At 50.3% G+C, this 19519-nt stretch overlaps 4 protein-coding genes across 4 annotated transcripts; 2 read left to right on the forward strand and 2 right to left on the reverse strand.

Annotated features, from left to right (window-relative positions):
* Window positions 1-54: 54 nt before the first annotated feature.
* On the forward strand, window positions 55-5730 carry EMWEY_00020570 (hypothetical protein; the record flags this gene model as incomplete). The annotated part of the gene is made up of 12 exons (XM_013480410.1): window positions 55-204; window positions 333-595; window positions 712-820; window positions 1011-1787; window positions 2026-2235; window positions 2509-3396; window positions 3869-3977; window positions 4091-4185; window positions 4316-4490; window positions 4662-4799; window positions 5001-5519; window positions 5624-5730. 12 exons carry the CDS (start codon window positions 55-57, stop codon window positions 5728-5730), a joined length of 3540 nt encoding a protein of 1179 aa, XP_013335864.1.
* Window positions 5731-10316: 4586 nt separating this feature from the next.
* Window positions 10317-10832, reverse strand: EMWEY_00020580 (hypothetical protein, conserved; the record flags this gene model as incomplete). Its single annotated transcript, XM_013480411.1, has 1 exon — window positions 10317-10832. The coding sequence occupies one exon, from the start codon at window positions 10830-10832 to the stop codon at window positions 10317-10319; it is 516 nt and encodes a 171-aa protein (XP_013335865.1).
* A 698-nt stretch (window positions 10833-11530) lies between these two features.
* Window positions 11531-13093, forward strand: EMWEY_00020590 (hypothetical protein, conserved; the record flags this gene model as incomplete). Its single annotated transcript, XM_013480412.1, has 5 exons — window positions 11531-11603; window positions 11987-12407; window positions 12555-12612; window positions 12778-12906; window positions 13061-13093. The coding sequence occupies 5 exons, from the start codon at window positions 11531-11533 to the stop codon at window positions 13091-13093; spliced, it is 714 nt and encodes a 237-aa protein (XP_013335866.1).
* A 3824-nt stretch (window positions 13094-16917) lies between these two features.
* Window positions 16918-18248, reverse strand: EMWEY_00020600 (hypothetical protein, conserved; the record flags this gene model as incomplete). Its single annotated transcript, XM_013480413.1, has 5 exons — window positions 16918-17190; window positions 17326-17390; window positions 17549-17632; window positions 17803-17918; window positions 18058-18248. 5 exons carry the CDS (start codon window positions 18246-18248, stop codon window positions 16918-16920), a joined length of 729 nt encoding a protein of 242 aa, XP_013335867.1.
* Window positions 18249-19519: the final 1271 nt, after the last annotated feature.

Genomic DNA, 19519 nt, shown 5'->3' on the forward strand with positions numbered 1-19519 from the left:
GCCCCCGCCCATCCCCCCTGTTGCTGTTGCTGTTGCTTGTTGCGGGATGTGCAGTTGACGACTCTGGGGGGTTTTGGTGGAGACTCGTGCAGAGCATACCGTGCATTATTTTATGAGGAGAAACTTAAGATCGTTCTCAACACGGAGAAGGGCTCTAACGAACTGCGGCATTTGTGTAGAACGTATCTGGAAGGGCTCCAGTGGGTAGGCAGAAGAATGGGCTGTCTGACTAGTGAAATCCGTGTAGCAAAACGGCTCCTGTGGCCGATGCCCATTGTTTCCATGTCTAGTCCCAACCGTCTGCAGTTCTCCATCTCCTTTGCGCGCATTAGGTTGCATACTACTACTTCCGAGGCCCCGACGCGAGTGGGTGGAGGTGGTACTACTCTTACCACTATGCTCCCTTCATGCGGGACGTGCTCGAATGCGACGTATTTAAACCGTCGTTTCAAGATACGCAGAGGATGATTTCCACAGGCAAAGGAGCACACGCGCAACGGTTGGACCTTTCGTATCTTATAGAACGCACCATTTCATTGCCTAAGGGGGAGCCGTATTCGCCGTTCATGCAGCTCTTGTCAATCTTGCCACCTCAGTGAGTGGTAGGATTCCGCTGGAGAGAGGACCCACCCGTTCCGTTCATCCCTTCTTCTTATGGTTTAAATGCAACTGCGAAAACGCCACCGAGCTAGTCGGGTGACGTCTGCTCAGGTCGGCTGCATTACTGCCCCCCCAGCTGCGCCACCTGTTGACAAATCCCCCTCCGGAGCTTCAACCGTTCTTCCCGAACGATTTCGAAATCGATATGGAGGGAGTGAAGGTACGTGTTTGCTTCATCTGAGTGAACTCTTCGCTTTTTGCAATTCGTTGGATTCCGGTTTGCCTCTCGACGTGTCAGCAAGTAGCACCGGGCCAACATTCGACACACTTCTCGAGTTTTATGTCCTCGCATAATAAGCAGTGCTTGCTGGCTGTCCCTGCTGCCGTTTTTTGACTGGGGTGTTCTACAGGTCCCATGGGGGGGAGTGACGCTGCTGCCGTTTGTGGATGAATCAGTGCTTGAGCGCATTGCCCTTCCTCTGGTGGAAAAGCTTCCTCCGGAACTTTTGAAGAGAAATGAAACAGGGAGAGTCGTATTGCTTATGAGGGAGAAGAACGAGCACAGCTGGAGACAGCATGGCCTGTTGCTAATCGATAAACACTCGGACACTTACAAACTTGGCCAGCTGGCGTCCATCGACCCAGTATATGAGCAGGAGTGCTTCTTCTTCAAAAACAAGATAATAAATAGGAGTCTTGGTGTCGCATTGGACATTCCAAGCCTTGTAAACCGTATTAACGGCTCTATGCAGGAGGGAATTCCCAGCGGAAATGGGCAGCACCAGGTCTTCGTCTCGTCCCTTCCGTGGGCTTTTCCTGACGTAGTAGACAGTTGTGTGGTTGAGGAGGAGGTTCTTGTCTTACCACCTCTCGTGGCGGACCGCTTGGAAGCGTTCAAAGTTCTAGGCGTTCTTAGGATCCTTAATCTAAAGGACCAGGTTCTTTCACCATTCTCCTATTCGACCGCCAGAGATGCAGTGGCTAGCTACGTCGAGACATTGCGCTCGGCCCTACAGTCTACAGATTTCTCTTCAATGGGGCCGCGATCTGGCCCTCCTGTTAAACTGCAGCCGCTACCGAAGCTCCACCCTAAAGATGATGAATTTCTTTTCCCAACAACACCTCTTCCCGGAGCGTCGCCAGCTGCCGCCGTTTTGACTCCTTCCCTTTTTTCCAAGTGCATATCCGTGAGCCTGAGTTTACTGTCTGTCACATTCTCTGACCGCATCTACAAAGCAGCTATTTAATGCCTGCCTCTGCCATGTAGACACTCGGACCACCGGCTGTTTGATGTTTGGAGACGTTCAGAGGTCTAGTTGACAGCTGCCGTAGCTTACGAATTGGGTAAACCGGCCCCTTATGGTATTTCTTCATTTGCACATGCTCATTTACGTTCCGATGCTGTTTTGTGGTTGGCCGCCTCAGTGGCATCGCGGGACGGGAGTCAAGGTATTCAAGCGCATATCATCCAGTCAGTCGATTGTGCTGAGCGTTATGCCCTTTTCAAGGGAAGAGCTGCATCGAGGATCTGCATGTAGCATCGTTAGCTTGCTGAAACCTACGGAGACGCTGAATGAACTGCTTAGCAGCAGGTTCGTTCTCTTCGACTACCCGTTTGTAAAGCTTGCCTCGCCGGTGAGTTCACGCTTCTTGTTTTTTACTCAGCGTGCTATCTTAGGTACTGTTGAGCAGTGACGATAGATTCTGTAGGAACGACAGGAATGCTGCGGTGGAGGGTCAGTTTCCATTGGGCACTGCAGCGTTCCGGAGAACACCGCGATGGATATGCTGAGCCATCGTTCTCTGTCGTGGCGTTTAATGGTTACTGACGTTACTATTTTACTTTTTACTCGTGCTTTATATTTTCAACTGGTGGATATGTGTTGTCATGATGTGTTGCCGCTGCAGGTTGCTGTGTGGCATCCTACGTTTTACTTGCCCTTAGATTTCCGCAGCACAGCGAAATGTGCTGATATCCCCTCTGACCCTATGGAACAGTTGCAGGAAGTGGAGACGGAGAAGCGCCGCCTGCGTGCTCAGGGCATTCATGTGGCAGACGAAACGGAAGCCTTCCATTTCTTCACGCAACACACAGCAAAAGCCAGGACGGAGAAGATTGCTGAAAGACAGCAGAATTCTGCTTCTTACTGGGATCCAGAGGAGCAGGTCCTCTGTGGTTCCGACAAGGAAAGGAATTTAGGCTGTGCACCAGTACAGTCTCTTGAGCAGCAGCTGCAGCGCCTTGCACTAGACGTGACTTCGGCGCTTCCTGGTACGGAACAACAGCAGCTATCCCGTTCGTATCACCCTGACACAGCTCTTTCTACGCTTCTTGTTGAATTACGTCCAGTGGAGGATATTGTCATGGCAGAGAAACTAGTCGATTTACAGTCGACGAGCAGCAGCAGCGGCAACCCTACTTCTTCAAAGCCGTTTGAGAAGAAGCCTACTGCTTGTGTTCATTTCCGGTATGGGTCGGAGACGGTTTTCCGGCTGCTCCCTCTTCTATCAACGCCGTCAAGTTCCCTCCTTGAGAGCATGCAGCAGTGTCACCAGGACGTGATCGATGCAGTTGAAGCTCACAGGAAGGTCCGATGGAAGGCAGGGGATGACGTTTTCTGTATTGCTTCAGACAGGCAACAGCAGTTACGCCCTGGCCTCACCGGTGTGCTGGAAAAGGACCCCACGAGCGAGGACTCGCATGTATTGGTCCGCGTTTCATCTTGGCGAGAGGAGCCTATTGGATTTCAGGCGGATCTTGATGATGCATGCAGTGCGATCTGCGCAGCCAGCTCAGTGCGCCAACTTTCCCTTCACGACTGTCAAATCATACTTAAGGGGCGTTGCTGTCGGTGTGTTGACGTTAGTATAAGCACCCTGCATTGCCATAGAGGAAAGCTTGTGTGGTGCTGCAGGAAAGAGCCTACACCCTTGAAGAGGCAGCAGAGCTGATGGGAGTAACCCCTTTCGCCGCATTCCAAATTTTCTCCTCTGTATTCCTTAAGGAAGGGGAGAATATGTATGTAGGTCGCCAAGGGAGAAGCATTGCGCCTCTGTGTGGTCACGATGTCACAAACCCATTACCCATTTGATCTACCAATACGAAAAGAGTATAGTTTGTCGATCTACTCTCGAATAGCTATTCCCCTAAACACAGGCTGTCGTTCAGCCGGAAGGTTGCGTGCGGCGGTAGTGGCGCAGCCGTCTAAGGCACACATTGCCACCCTGTGTCTCAAGCTCCACTATCCATGCTCCGTGTAATGTGCAGGATTGTGGCCTTCATATAGCAATCTTCACGAAGGAGACGGGCAAGCCTGCCTATGTCGTCAGGTTTTCCTTGCCTTGGCCCAACCATGGCTCGCGTGACCTACAGCAATGTACGACACTGTAGATAGATTGCAACTGTATGCCAAAACCAAGCGGGTTCGCCGTTCCAGAAGTCCTGGCAATCACTGCATTGTCCATTGTGTTGTTTTGATGCTGTGGACAGCTCAATGCAGGTCTCACCTGTTCACAAGCAATGCAGTTGAGCTCGGGAAGAAAATTGTACGCGCCTTCCCTGCTTTAGGGAATATACTCGATTCGGTGAGCACCTGTCTAGTCAGTCTGCGTGCGTCCAGTGTCCGAGAACATGGCACTTTCCCCCATCAAGGCTCTCCAGCGATGTGCGGTATTAACTTTTGAGGGGTATGTTTGCCGTCTGTGATCTGTGTAGGTTGGTGGAAATGGTAGAAGCATTATGATGAACTGCCACCTGAAGGCAGCTGACGTTTTCCGTGGACTACCAGACCCCGCGTTTTTAGCATCTCGTCTGGCATCTATGGCGGCTCAGTCACCGTCTCGCCGCGCGAAAGCAGTGACCAAGGAATACGCATGGTTGCCGAACTCAAGTGGGTTTCCCTGCGGTGATACGCGAATGGCCACGGCAAATTTGTATGGACAGTGCACGGTATGCTAGCCCCATCTGCAACCGGCGACGGTGCTGCAGAATACAACGAGGCAAAGCTGTTCGTGAAGATAACTTCAATTTTATCGATTCCATATGGTGCGCTTCCGTTCAGTGTATAGTGCGTTGGATGCTGAAAGGGGTTCAAGGAGTGCGGGGTTGCCTGACCCTCGCGCGGTAGTCCTTCCTGCGAACGTCGTCAACTGCGTCCCGGCAGCAGACCTACTAACGATTCAGAAACACATCGTATCCAGTATGTCATTTTTGCGACTCGATGGCGTCGGGCTGTCGCCCTTCTCCGAAATTCACTTGCACGCCGTCTAAAACTAACACGATTCAGCTGAACATTTTCTCTGGTGTCACTAAATTGCTGGGCTGTTGGCCAGCAATAGAGTGTATGAAGTGCCCTCATCGAATTTTATTTTTGGCTTATTTGCTCTCTGCTTTTGTTCAGAATTCTTGGTTCTGCGTAAAGTCCAACAGGGGGAGGACGGGGAGTGCAGGTTTGTATACACGGTAAAGGCCCATTTGGGGCAGCGCGTGGCCTATGCGCGGTTCCGTGGGTCTGTTCCCCAAGGTGCTCATGGTACGGCCTGCGGGTTTGCGTCAAAGTTCGGTGGGTGCAACATTAAATGCAGTTACATAAACGATGGGGCTGAACGCACGGGTGCTACGCGTAGCCCAAACCCGCAAGCAAGCAGAGGGGCTGGTTCGAGGCCCCTTCCATTCGCCAGAGGCGGGGCCTACGTGGATTCCGCAGTAATAGGACTTGCAATCAGAAGGCAATTGAATTTTAGAGGACTCAGTTCGGAAAAACACGGCCAGCAGCACGAAGCAAAAATCCATGGCTGGAAGGATGCTGGACTTATTCTCTCTCAGATCAGTGCAGCGGAAAGAGTGTCTCTTTTTCAAAAACAACTGGCTTTCCTCGAGGACCTGTGCATTGAGGTACTACTGGACGAGCCTTGTTTGGGTGAGCCGTTTGTAGAGGTGCAGTGCTACCCGCAAGCTTCACCTGTACAGCGCGACAACCTCCTCGTAAGGTGTACTCATACTCCATGCTTTTTATTTTCACAGGAGCTTCGGACGGAAATGGAAGCATCGAAACCCTTAGAATCCTGCTTTGTCCTGCAAGCCACTGGCTGCCAATTTGCTCAGAGGTCAGTGAAGCTGCCACAGCATAGTGTAGCAGACTAGGTTTTCGCTGCTCCCGTTTCTAGCTAGTGGAGATGCACGCAGTGTAGCCTCACGCAAGTGCAGTGGTTGTTTCACGGTCACGCACTTTGCTTGGCCTCTGTACGTCTAATCGATGCCCTGCGTACCCTTGTGCCCTTTTCCTTGTTCCTTTGTTTTATGTTTCATTGACTTCGCGGGTATAAGCATATCAGGCGGCAGTGCGTATCATCAGAGACGGGGCCAGTTTGTGATTTAATGTGTTTAGTGATCCCCTCACCCCTTGTACATCCCCTGTTTGCGTAGTATGATAGCCTCTTTCTGTACGTGACCGTACACCTATACTTCCGTGAGGATGCAGCCATTATTACTGCAGCAACACGGAAAGTCCGCGACCCAGAAAGTGCTAGAAGCTCCGAACTGTGCGTTTTTGCCGAAGCGGACGCCGGAACAGAGGATGCAGGATCGGCGGCAGCTGATCCCGCATCTGTCAGGCTGTAGGCGGCAGCCTGACGTATCTCATTGGCCGCATCCTCAGCAGCCCAGCCGCCACTGCCCTCCCGATGTGCCACAGCAGCAGAGGCAGAGAAACGTTTTATCCGGAGTTTCGCATGGCCGGCACGAGCCTTTTGGTGGACGTGGAGCGCATTCTTCTCAGAATATTGTGGAAGGATGCTTCAATGCTCCTTTTCAGCATCCACAGGTATCATCACAAAGTCTAGAGCAGCAACAAACCTGGAATTCACCGGAGATGCCAAATCAACCGCGGAATTCTACCCATTGTACCCAAATGCAACAGAACCGAGGATTGGAATCAAAAGGGAAAGCTTTACTCGCCTTGTTAAAAGCAGAGAGACCAGGGACCAATCCTTAGAGTTGAAAGCATACCTCCTAATTTGTGCGAATCTTCGGATTCTGCCGATTACTCGTCTTATGGTGTACCGAGGAACTACCGCCGCAGGATATTAAAGTACAGAAGCTACTACACGGCTCAGTTTGCTCTTGAAATGGCTTTCTAGTGTATTGAAGTGGCAACCACTGTGGAGTTGAAGCCGTTGCTTTCCTTCGGGAAGACAATTCGCCATCACAATCCCTGTACACGGCTCGTGATTCCAACGGGCTGCCTGCTTCTGGCCTTCGTGAATTTGTCGTATCAAGGCACAAGCTGTTGTAACAGGTAGCGCAGAACAAGGCAATTTCCTCAGTAGCGGATTGCTGGTTCGCTGGAGTCGGCGATGGCGCGCGAGCAAGGTGTAGATCGCCAGTCTGACCCCCTGGCTCACAGTTGTTCACGGCAAGACGAATATTAGTCCGTTGATTGCTTGTTCTGGGTGTCTGTGCCTTCCCGACTGCCGATCTCTACGCCATGACCAGTTGGGCTACTCGACACGGTCGCTAGTAAATATAGATGGCTGCTGACCAGTGCAGGGGCAGCAAGGGCGATACTGCAGTTAGAGGCCGAGGGAACTTGCATCTGGCAGTTTTGACGTGCTTGAGGCTGCTGGCTGTTGGCCTTCCATTAGTACGTTATCAGGTGAAAGATATATTGTAGTCCAAATTGTTACAGGTTTATTACTAGCTTCTAGATATACTAGTGATATGTCAAACGCCTTCTCTAGTTGGCCTGACCCCCTGGCTCACAGTTGTTCACGGCAAGACGAATATTAGTCCGTTGATTGCTTGTTCTGGGTGTCTGTGCCTTCCCGACTGCCGATCTCTACGCCATGACCAGTTGGGCTACTCGACACGGTCGCTAGTAAATATAGATGGCTGCTGACCAGTGCAGGGGCAGCAAGGGCGATACTGCAGTTAGAGGCCGAGGGAACTTGCATCTGGCAGTTTTGACGTGCTTGAGGCTGCTGGCTGTTGGCCTTCCATTAGTACGTTATCAGGTGAAACGCAGCAACGAAGGCACTAGGTTGTTCTGTGACTTTGTGGGCAGTCATCAATACTTGCCATGCTAGACTAACACTGCAAATATGCGGGGCCGTTGACCGTTCAAGCAGGAGAAACGTTCTGCAAGTGGGCCTCGTGGGATCCAAGGAGATCTGCATACGCTTGTGAATGCACCGCAAGCAAAAATGCAGATAATTTTGCAACAGCTCCAGTAGTGGGGATCGCATGTTCATCTCATGCAGGTGCTTCAGACGCGGAGACTCATGGGCTGCCCCAGATGCTCGATACCACTGTCGATTTGCTTATCTAGAGGGTCCTCAGTACCTGCGCGTCCAGCATTTGCATCTTGCTGAAAGCGTATCCACGTGAGTGCGTTTTCCACCATCGCATTTATTTGTGTGCACTACGCCCAAAGAAGGTCGCTAGCCATGATATTGTAAGTGGAGTTTTGCCTAGACGCATTAGGCACAGGTGGGAGGTGCACAGACCTCTGGACAAGATTTGATTTAAGGGCCGATCGTTGGTCTTGCCCTCTGGACATTTCATTCTTGTATGGAAGCTCCACAAAGATATGGCTAGATTGATGATACTCACGTGGTCCATTTGCTTTTTCGTGAGCACAACCTTTCTAGATATGCGGATTTGGGCAGGACGAAATTCAGATCCAGGTAACGAGGGTCGCCTTCAAACCGAGTCACCACGAATGATACAGAACAGTACTTTAATATGCTGTTCCATTTCCCGTGCAGGAGTGAATTTAGTTGTCCTGGGGCCCTTCAGAACTGCATAACTTTAGGTTGTTTACCTTATTTGTTGCCAGAGAGCGCACAGACATGCTATATGACGATGTAGATAACGGACAACAGCGTCGTTGGCTGCGGAGAGTGCCAGGCAGTTGGCGTGAAGGTAGGGAACAGGTCTTGGGAACATGCCACTTGGCAAAGGATGATGAAATCGACTCCGCGTGCAGCCTTCATCATGAATTTTCGGGTGAAAGTGTCTGGTTTCCCAAAATTGGCACACTGTGGGGCTTACCCGCATGTTGATATGTAATTAACGTATCCTGGCGGACGCCGCTGCACTTGGCGTGGGGGTTTTTGCTTCTTCTTTTGCGTGCTTTCATTGCTATTCGTTCTTACTTCCTTAGGAGTAGAGCCCATTTCCTCCTCTGTACCTTATACATCTCTGAATAGGATACAGAAATGTACGCTCTTGTTGTGACTAGAACTAGCCGTTACAGTGGACTTTCGGCATGTTCGTTGCATGCACTGTACGCGCCTTAGGAGTTCAGCGTCTATTTGCTTATAAGTGATTGATCACTGAACCTTTCCACCTGTGAAAGTGGTGCGCTTTTGGGGCGACAACTGTAAATCTTAAAGAACGCCGGAGTTATCTGCAGTTATCTGCTTTGCTGTTTGCCTTCCCGCTTTCGAAGGCATCTCAGAGCCACTCTCCCACTCCTTACGTTACTGTCTGGGAGGACTTTTGATGTGCTGAACAGTGCCTAGTCCAGTATTCGCGAGTTTCGCATGATAGCATACTTGCTCATGTCATTGGAAGAACGAGTCAACTGTCTCACTTGGGCGGAAGCGGAGACTGTGCGCCTCGCACATTTGGACACAGAAATGCATTGAGCTAGCTCCTGTATGCGTACGCGTTCCTTCGCATATGCCCCTGCTCTTATCGTGCATTGTGTCTAAAGAACTCATTGTCGTCGAGCTGCTTCGCCATGGACTGCAACGCAAGGCCATGTCCCCGGTTTTTTGACATACATGCACAGATATATATTGTGCTAGTGTGCAAAGATGAGAGCAAACATCAACTCCTAAGAATGTGTGAAACACAGAGTAGTGCAGAGTAGACCCTATTTGAGTATATGGACGGGGGGGGTCTGGTAGATGGTGGTGGGTGCACGTGATTTGTGTGCATGTTGGCTATTGAGAGAGAGCCAAATCCTTTACTTTAAAGCTATCTACGGCATCTGTACGTGCAAAAAGACGAAATTGAGTACGCTTGCACCTGGGGTTGGCCTTTCTGCAGTTGTTCCGCAATACGGTCCTGCAAATCTAGGGTAAAGCCTAATGTTCTCATCAGTCGGTGGCGATGCTTCCAGGACACCTGCTGACTGCGGGGAATGTTTGACACTAAATGGGCACAACTATCGTCTGTGGTTTGACTATACCGGAGTTCGTTCCAGTCTTTAGCTAAAATCAGTGGTTTCCCTTACACTAGATAGCACAGCCCACTTCCGGGGAACAGCGCCCTCTCCAACAATTGGCAGACAACTTGGCGTTCTCCTGCTTGCGAAATTGAAGCTGTTCAGGAGTCATACTGTAAATGTCCGACTTTTCTGGCATCTTCCCAGGCATTAGTAGGATTTCATAGGACGCGTCGATGGCAGCCCCTTAGGGAGGGAGGCTGTCAGGCAATAGATCTCTATGGATCCTCAACATCGCTGGGACTCTACCGGCTCCAACCGCTCATCGAACTTTGAAAACTCCATCATAACAATCGGACAGAGGAACTCCTCTTCCCCCTCAACATTCGACATTCCGGCGGGGATCGCGTGCTTGTCTTCTCCGGTGTACGTGTTTTCATGCGCAACATGAAGGTCAGTGTTGCTCATCTGGCAACATAAGGGCAATTTTCTTGTCGGATTCAGGCAGAGCCCATACGAAATACAATCGCTGTAGTGGATTCCTTAGTCCATGCCTCTCAGCCGTACCTGTTGGAGTAATGCCTTGAAAGAAGCCTTCTTCCCTGCGCTTGCACGGGTCAAGTATCTCTTTGGAGCTAGTCGCATGAGTACAGCCGCCTCTTCGGCTGACATCCTGGCCACCTTCTTAGCCAGTAGATCGTATGACTGCTTTGCACGGGTCCTGGGGACACCTTGAGGGTACTGCCCTCCCTTTTTTTTCCCCAAGGCTCGCAGAATAGGTATCTCACACCACTCGCATTCCAGATATGTTCGTAGCTCATCAGACTGCATTTCTCTCCACCACAGTGGTAATGTATTATCCTTATCTGGCCTATTGCCCTCATGGGGCGGCTGCGTCTGCACTTCATGGCTGCTCATCCTCTCTCCTTCGTTCTCTCTGCCACATATCGGCTCCATCTGTGCCTTGTCGTGTGCCGCTGATGTCCTCACATCAGGCAGCTTCCCCCACCACTGTGGGTAGACGGGAATGGCGTTAGGTTTTGTCGAAACTGTTCCCATCTCCGTTCTACCGTAGGTAGGCAGCCTACCACGTTTTCCTCCGTCAGCCTCTACGCTCCCTCCGTTAAGCGCTCATAACTCCCATCTCTGTGCAGAGTTGGGTGCGGTCCAAGCTCTCTCATGCTCTCCACCCTCCAGTGAGTTCTGAGTGCATCATGGTGTGGTATGGGAGGTAGCTCTTCGAGTCCTGGTAGGTGTATCGTTCTATTGAAGTAATATATGCTTTTTCGTTGTCAGCTCTTACCTCCCAATCCGTTTCGTATCGGGCTGTTGTTTTTTCCCGTGAGGCATACCTCCTGTCTGCAGCTATTTGGCTTCCACTGCCTAGTCACTTGCGTGTGCGTGAATCAGACAACGTAGTTACTGCAAGAAACAGGTTCACCAGGAACCGCAGTCGGCATGACAACGGGTCTAGGGTCGATTTTTCCTGGACCATCACCCAAACGTAGTACGCAGCTCACACTAGGCTGCGTCTTCGTAGGTTCAGATCATGCTACTTGGTTCACCTATACTGCTAGGCACCAAAGCACAATCCTTACTTACCCCCCAAATATCCCCAATATGAACCGGTTTATACACTGTGTACAACCCATGTTTATATGCGTTAGCTATATATACTATACACCAATACACAAACGTAGGTTAATATATATAGGAAAAAAGCGACAAAAAATAGGTCTGTCCCTCCTCGGCCCCTGATGCTGGATCAGCGCCTCATTATCCAAGCCAGCCAGCCCCATGGCCGTGCTGCGCTGCTGAAGCTCATGGCCGGTTAGCCCTATTTCATGAATAAATATCCTAAATCAGCACTAATATTATGTTAATCGTTTCCTTTCGCGGAATAAACAGCTATAGGTCTCACACGGTGGGCAACTGTAGTGCCTTTGCACTGCAAAAGCCACCGCTCTCCCGGGCAGCTACTGCACAATCTGCTCCATTTGCAACGGAATCGATGGACTTATAATTTGATCTTAATAGAGTTGTGGTGACTGGTCTAGCTGTTTGGATTTCTTGGCTCGCATTTGCCGTGATTTTTTTTGTTGATCGTCAAGTTGTCACGATGAGCAAGAAGAGCACAAGATCCACTTTCGCTGGGGTGAACTCCGTACTTCTCTTGGCTAATGTAGTGATATTTTTTATTGTAAAATGCTCAGATGTTACAGCTGTTCATGAAAGCAGTGGGGGGTTAGTCGAGGCCGCTGTGGAAGATCAATTGCATGTGCTGGCCGACACTAAGCCCGATCCTCCCGTTCTTCAGCCCCCCGTTAGCGGTGCACAAGCTTCTGAGGAGGTGCTTGCCGTAGGAGATGATGCTTTTCTGCTTCAAAAGAGGGAACAACCGAAGACCCAGATCAGAGAATCCCCCCACAGCACTCCCAAGGGGGTAGTGGGCCGCATGATAACTATGAGCCTGCTTGCATCTGTCGTAGTTCTCCTCAGTTTGGTCTTCTGGGAGGTTATTAACTTTGTGGATAACGTTCCTGATCCATTTAAGGATGTGACGGACCCCAAATTGATTCCTGTGGTCATCGACGACATGATAGCCTCTGGGAAGTCCGCCGCCTTTGTAGTAAGGTAAGTATCGGAGGTTTTGAAGCTCGGTTCCTTGTGCATTCGTCTTTCTTCCACATACAGGCCACTAGTAAATCCAACTTGTACATAATCGTTCGTTGTGCATGCTACGGTTCCTGTGTGTCTACTGCTTCCTGAACGATGACGCAGACGATGTAAATTCTGCGGGATAGGAATTCGTGCGCTGAGGAAAGCGGGAAAGGACACGGTAAGGGACCTACGGGATGCCTCGTAGTGAAACTGTACTGCCCCTATTTGACTACCCCATCTAGCGCGCTGCAGGGGAGCCATTTACATGCATTCGAATGGCTCGGCAAATGCAGGTGGAAACAGTTCTTCACCAAAGAAGCACTTTTTTGTTGTGATCACTCAGGTGGTGGTTATGGTTGAAGGGCATCCCTATCAAGGCGTGATTAGTCGGCATCTGAGGACCAGATATGGGGCTAGGGGATTTCCGTTCTTTATCATTGATAGCGACCGATATGGCTACCTGACAAAAGTAGTGAGACATTCCCTGAACTTGAGCTTCCCTGCATGTATATGCACTTCGGGATAAAATAGATATGATTATGGTAACATTTGTCCCCGTTTCGACGAGGCAAGGGACTCGTTGGCAGTCTGTGCTCGCATGTGTGTGTGCGGTGTGCTTGCCTTAGAAGCAGTACTTGCAGGACGAGCTCGCCCAATGAGGCACAAACATGGGCTTACACTCAGTTTTCCCCTCCACGACTTTTCCCCGTACGAGTTCGAAGGAGTCCCCAAAAGGTCTGTATATTGCTTGAAGCGTTTATTTCATGGGGTTAATGGTTTTTCTAGAATACATGTAGTTGGCGCCCACGGTCATTCAGTGTGGCTTTAGCAGTGCAAGCCAGAGGAGAACGGGACTACGCAGCATTGGATGTTTTTGCGATGCTTTGCCAATTCCACTGTGGTAAGTCCATGTACTCTCCTACTTCAGAGCTTTTAGAATTTGTCGGTAATGTTTTTTGGTCCCCGTATTTATTGCTCCACTGGAGACCTGTGGGGCGCCTAACAAAGATGGTTTCCCTCCCGTTGAATCGCCCATAAAAGTTCTCGAAACAGGTGCAGGTTGTGCACTTGACTTTTACTGATGTACTTTTTCAGAAATTGATATTTCGTACGCCGGGATTTTATGCTGCTTCCCGGCCGTTTTTGGCGTATACAGCCAGACTTTATCTGCGACGTATTCGCGTTAATGTGTAGTATTTTCTGGTGTTTGGATTGCACGCTCCCACGAGAGTTTAGGGTTTACTGGCGCTTACCTATTCGCACAATAGAAGAGACAGTAAAATGACAAGAACAACAAGACAGAAACACGCAGGCGTTTGCATGCGTGCCTGTTGAGTGTTTCTGTCTTGTTCTTGTCATTTTACTTTAACATGCATGTATACACTTATGGCTGGCAGTTCTTCTTAGCTTAGTTAGCGATTCATGCCAAAATACAATTGTTGTCAAGCAGCCTTCATATACGTCCAGCTTGCTCGAAGTGCCTCATTGAAATTGTAGGGGTACTGACAATCTGATAGAGCCCCGCAGCAGCTTGACTGCTAACACCTTCAAAACACCAATGCCCCAAATCTCTAGCTTGGGATCTCTCTCTCTTTAGCTTGGAGGATTGTGAATAAGCTAGCGTAGTTTTTCTTGTGGGTGGCGTGACAACTCAACTTATTGGCATTGCAAGACGCATTCCTGCATGGGCCCACTCCGGATTTTCCCATACCGTGAATTCATTTAGGGCTGCAATTTCACCGCAGCAAACGAAGCAGCCATGCAATCCAAGAGTTGTTTCTCTCGTTGTACCGGGTCTCTCTCTGAGGTGACCCACGAAGTCTCTCGGCCGTTAGGAGCAAAGGGCCTCTGTGGAACGGCAAGAAGGTGGGGTTTATTGTTTGCGTCGGAAGGTATTAGGGGTGGTCCTGAGTTTTCCGGAGTGGCTGTTTGCCGGTTGGTCACGGCAGGGCAGGCGAGGGACGATAGCCTGCCAATGGCCATCCCGAAAGCTGCAGCTGCAGCTTGCAATTCAGCGGCTGCCTGCGGATAGCAGTTACTCTGCAAAACCCCAGATGATAGTTCTTTTGCATCGGTTTAATTGGCTACTGACCGCCTGAGGGTACAGCTAGTCAGAACTGCACTCGCGTTTGCCAATGGCAACTTACATGGATGGCAGCGGTAGTCAACCCTTCCCTTTGCATGTTGCCATGTGGGCGATTAGCAGAATTGCCATGATCGACCTCCGTCTGGATACCCAGCGAGTTGTTTGAGGCAACCCTCTTGTGTTTTGGACTCGTGCTTCTGCATCATTCAGTGCAAGCACTTTAGAAACAAAATCGTGCCTAAACACACCTGGCGACACATAATTAACTCTGGAGAGCGTCTTGAAGACTCAGGACTTGCTGGTTGCGGCTTTAAGTTAGTGCCCGGCTCACCCCAGACCCATTTTCTCAGCTTACTTGGTAACGCCTAGTGGCAGTCGGAGACTTCTTGGCCCCAAATGACTTTGTTGTGTATTTGGAATCTGCTTTTGGCTCCCAGCTGGGTATCGATTCCTCTTTTGCTCCCTCTGGGCCTCCGAACATCTACCCTTACATGCGTTTCTCCTTTGCCGGTTACTTTGCACACCTACGTCATCTAGAACATTGCAAGCAGCAGCGGTGGCAGCATCGGCAACGGACAATGTAGAGCCTGCAATTGCTTGCGAGCCGCTACGATATGAGCGCCCGTGTTCTGGTGAGGGACGATAGACAGGAGCAGAGCCATGTGATGGCAAGTGGCATCGGCAGGCCGCTTTTGTTTTTGAATCCCCTCCCTACAGTGCAAACAAAAGCACAAAAACCATAACTTATAAAAACGGAATTACACGTAGTTCATTTTCCTCAAACGGAACGTTCGGTACGATCGATAGAATCGCCAAGCAGTTTGGCCGTCGCATTTTCATTTCAGTGAGGCCTCATCGGGATATCTTTTTGGCGGGTGCACCTCACCTGTGCATGTGCCGGAGCGAAGGAGGAGTGAAACCGGTCGCAAGTATGTAGAGGATCTTCTGCTGAAGGAAGCATGTGTGTGTTTTCGGTCTGTATGGCTGAGTTCACGACGGCTGGCCTGTGGACTGTTGCCATCCTTGACGAAGGCCAGGCGAGTTCGCTCTCTTGCTGATGATGCTGATGACCCTGCTGTTCTTGCTGGTGTGAACTAAGCTGGATAGCTGGCGCTTGCTTCGGCGCACATGCGTTTCTCAGCTCTCCCGCCCGTATCACGGGTATGCGATCAATCTGATGCGCCGTTCCATGATTCCACCACGTGGGAACGTTTGTCGAAGACCCCCGTAGAGTATGAACCCAAGACGTGGGAAGGGCCCCACAAGCTTTTAGGAGGATATCGGCTGGCAGGATCCCCCAACCAAATCGACCAGATGTGTTGCTGAGGTGAGGACCTGCAGGGAAGCCAGGGGTACCGGAGCTTGCACCAGAATGTGCAGACCCCAGTGCACAGGGGGGCGCCAGGCCGCAGTAGCTGCCAGAGATGTTTGAGGAGATCCTGCATCGAGCCGAAGGTTGAATGCCACACTGTGGACATGAAGGACGCGAAAGTTTCTTTGCAGTTTCACCAGATGCTGGTGTCAAATCTCCATAGGCGGAAAGAGGCTGGCCCTTCTTTGTCTGCTGCAGCGGCTCTGTTCCCAGAGAGGAAGAGTTGATATTTTCCTTGGAGATAGCAGATGAATGTTCTTCGCTGAAACACCGATTGGCTGTCGACCGCCAAACAGTACATATATCGGATCGGCATACCGCAACGTTGTTGCTGCCACAGCACCTTGTTTGCTGCGAAACAGCCTTACTAGCATCAAGACAATCGGTTGGCGCTGTGGGGTTTTGTTCCTGTCGCACCGTTGGCGGGGAATGAAGGCCTAAGGGAAGCCGATTTTCATGGTGTTCACGCCGATGCATTGTCGCTGTGTCATGAGAGGACGTAAAGACTGAAACCGCACTTTGTGATTGGGAAGCTGCTGAAGGCTGCTCTTCTAGCCGACAAGGTGATGAATCATCACAGTTGAGTGTTGGGCAAGGCAGGTTGCTGCTGGCTCCACGCGCCCTCTGCCTCCAAGATCCTTGCGGATCTTTACGTGGAAGTGAAGCTTTGCCACTTTCTTGATTTGTAGAACTGCTGGTTCCACGGTGGTATAGGTAGACATTCCTCTCTGTACAGCAACATCCTGTGCATCCAGAATGACGGGTGCGGCGTCTGCTGGCGGTGCAACAACATTTGGTTTTTTTAGTCGCTTCCGGATTGGCGGAGGGCCTGTTTCCAGAAGATTGTACGCGATTTTCACCGGCCTGGCATAGCGGCTCCATGCCCTTTTCTGTGGCACAATTGACTGCACATTCGTGTGCTTCACTGCGGGTGTTTCTGCAGAAAGAGGTGTTATACGCGTTTGATATTTCACTGTTGGAACCTTTAGTGTCTCTTTAGAACTGCTATTTGGTAACATCAAAGATCACGTGGTCGGTGAGTTACTTTGAACGATTTTCTCCGCAGGGGCTGCTTTTTTCCCTTCAGCAGCTCCTATGACATTGCCGGCGTCCGCAAGTCTCCGGTGGGCTTTATCAGAGTCACGCGAATTCGCTCGCTGGTCACTGCTGCGTTTGTTAGCCTGAGGAGTATTGCGGTGGCACGAATAATCTTTTGTTGGCAAGAGCTTGGCGGGAGGGGGAGGCTCCTTGGATGGTGAATGCGATTCTTTTTCCGGGTCTTTGCTCTTTACTTCTTTCTGCTAGCAGCAAAGCAGGACCGGCAGTGCAATGGATGTATGCTGCCTTGTGTTAAATTTTTAGTCTTTTCAAGGCTGGACGTAAACACATTTCATACATTTGCTGAGCTTTGTGATCGGCCCTTTCAAACTTACCAAAGGACGTGAAACAGACGGACTCCCCGGAAACGCTGGCAATTCAAAAACCAGATGTGCTTCGTCTACAGAGCAAACAAATGCCGTACGAGTGGCATGACTTTATCAAAAAGAAGGGGTAGCTGTCTCTGTGCATATTCCAAGTGTCAGCAGGTCTTTCATTCAGACGTGTACCACTGCTTCACTTTTCTGAATGAGTTAACTGCCTTCTGCTCCTACCTACCTGCTGATGCAAACATAAGGGTATCGCCACTTTCTAGCGGATGCCACACATGAGGCTCTAGCCGACGGTTATTAAGCCATGTTCCTTCAACGCCGCAGTAAAACACATGATCGCAACCGCGGAGTGAGAGAAAGCATACCTTCCCAATTAGATGCTCCCAGCATCAGCCCGAATTATACGAAATCTGCTTTTCACAGTACCCGCTGGAATTGCAGCTTATTAGAATGTTTTGCGTCAAGCTGAATTTGATGTACCGTTCAACGACGCCAAATCCTTAACAAACGCCTTCCTGCAGCCGTTTCCATTAGAAAGATCGTGGTTAGATGCAGGGCCTTCTCCTTCATGGCAGATAACACATGCCTTATGCTGCCTTTACGGGGCAAGAACATCAATAATTTGGTGAAAGAATGCGTAGGCCTTGAGGCCTGTTGAACACGTGACGGGAAGGGCCCACCAGCATCCTCAAAACGGTAATCATCTCTAGTGACTCGTCCATTGAAGAATATTACCTACCATCGCCGAGCAGGTGTAGACCCGTCAAGTCGAAGGCGGCGTGAAAACGAGATATCCCGCCACAGCGGATTGTGATGTCGCAGCTCCGCGCCCTCCCGAGATGGAGCAAGGGGTGCTCAAGCTGGTAAAGGATGCGCCTTCCACGCAGGAAAGCAAGCGCTCTTGGACGATTGTTCGGTTGTGTCATTCCAACTTGTTAGGTTGTCTCTTGTTGGCTAGGTGCTTTTGCAGTGGCAGGATCCTACATCGCGTGAACGCCTAATTTTCGCGAAAGAAAGAGCACAGCTGGCGGGGGTTCGTCCAAAAGCTATACCTCAGTCACGGTTAAACTCTCATCTACTTTGCAGTGTACTAGTCAAGTGCAAGGATTACCCGTCCACTGAACAGTGTTAAAAATAGTTCTCCCGTCACTAGACAAATGGTGACGACCGGTGCAGCGGAGCTGCTACATGTCAGCAGCAGCAAGGAGTCCAGAACCCTACTTATTCTACTGTTGGTTTTCTAAGTGATCGTTAAGGAAGGTAAAGCGTGGAGACGCAGCTTGCAGAATGCGTCTGCGCGCCTCGTACCAGCTGATTCAGAGTGTCGGGCGCATCAGGCTCGTAGCAGTTTCCCCAAACCTTTCTCTTCTCTTTGTGTATCAACGTTTAATAAGAAAGTGGGGAACGAGAAGAAGTGCCTTTCTGCTCTGACGCAAAGATGCGCGAGATGCAGTTGCAGTGCCGGTGATCTAACCGTAGGTGTCAAGAGCCTGTTGGTGTTAGAGCGGGGAGCCGAGATTCTACTGAATTTTCCGCTTGTTCTTTATAGCGAAACAGCAACTTTATAGTGAAAATATGACTAGGTCCCAGTCATCATGCACTGAGTGCCTGTGGTCGACTAAACTGGTTACAAACGCAACGTGCAGCGCCAGTCGGCGACATCGCAGGCCAGGGATGCGGCAGGCCGGGGAAGAATGAATGCTTGGAGCCTGTCGGCTGCGCTTCTCCCGAAGTTGAAAAAACAGTCTTTTTCTCTCATAGCATAGTGTATCAAGGAAGATTTCGCCCATATGAATGTCCTCCTTGTGTGCACAACTGGCAGTCGCGCATTTGAGGCGTCGCAGTGAAAAAGCCGCGGCGGTCGGCATTCCGGTGGCTCTCATTTCAAGGATTCTTGATCTTTTCATCGATATATTTACCAGAAAAACACACTGGTGAACAGTTGTGGAGGTTCCGGGAGCTTTCGTAAAGTTGGAGGCCTGGTGAGTTTGTGCCCCTACCGTGCTGCAATGTCGATGCCCTAAGGAGCCAAGTTTCCTTATTTAACTAATTGTGAGCTTATTTCTCCTCTCTGCTCTTGTCTTCTTTACATTATTTGTTTGAGCCAACACACCCCAAGAGGGGCTACGCATAGGCAATAGCCTCACACTGTCTTCGATTGCCGTGCAGGTCTTCGGCGTATGGCTCACTAGCCCGG

The sequence above is a fragment of the Eimeria maxima genome, genomic scaffold (genome assembly GCF_000499605.1).
Source record: "Eimeria maxima Weybridge genomic scaffold, Emw_scaff190, whole genome shotgun sequence".
In the NCBI taxonomy this organism is placed as follows: Eukaryota; Apicomplexa; class Conoidasida; order Eucoccidiorida; family Eimeriidae; genus Eimeria; species Eimeria maxima.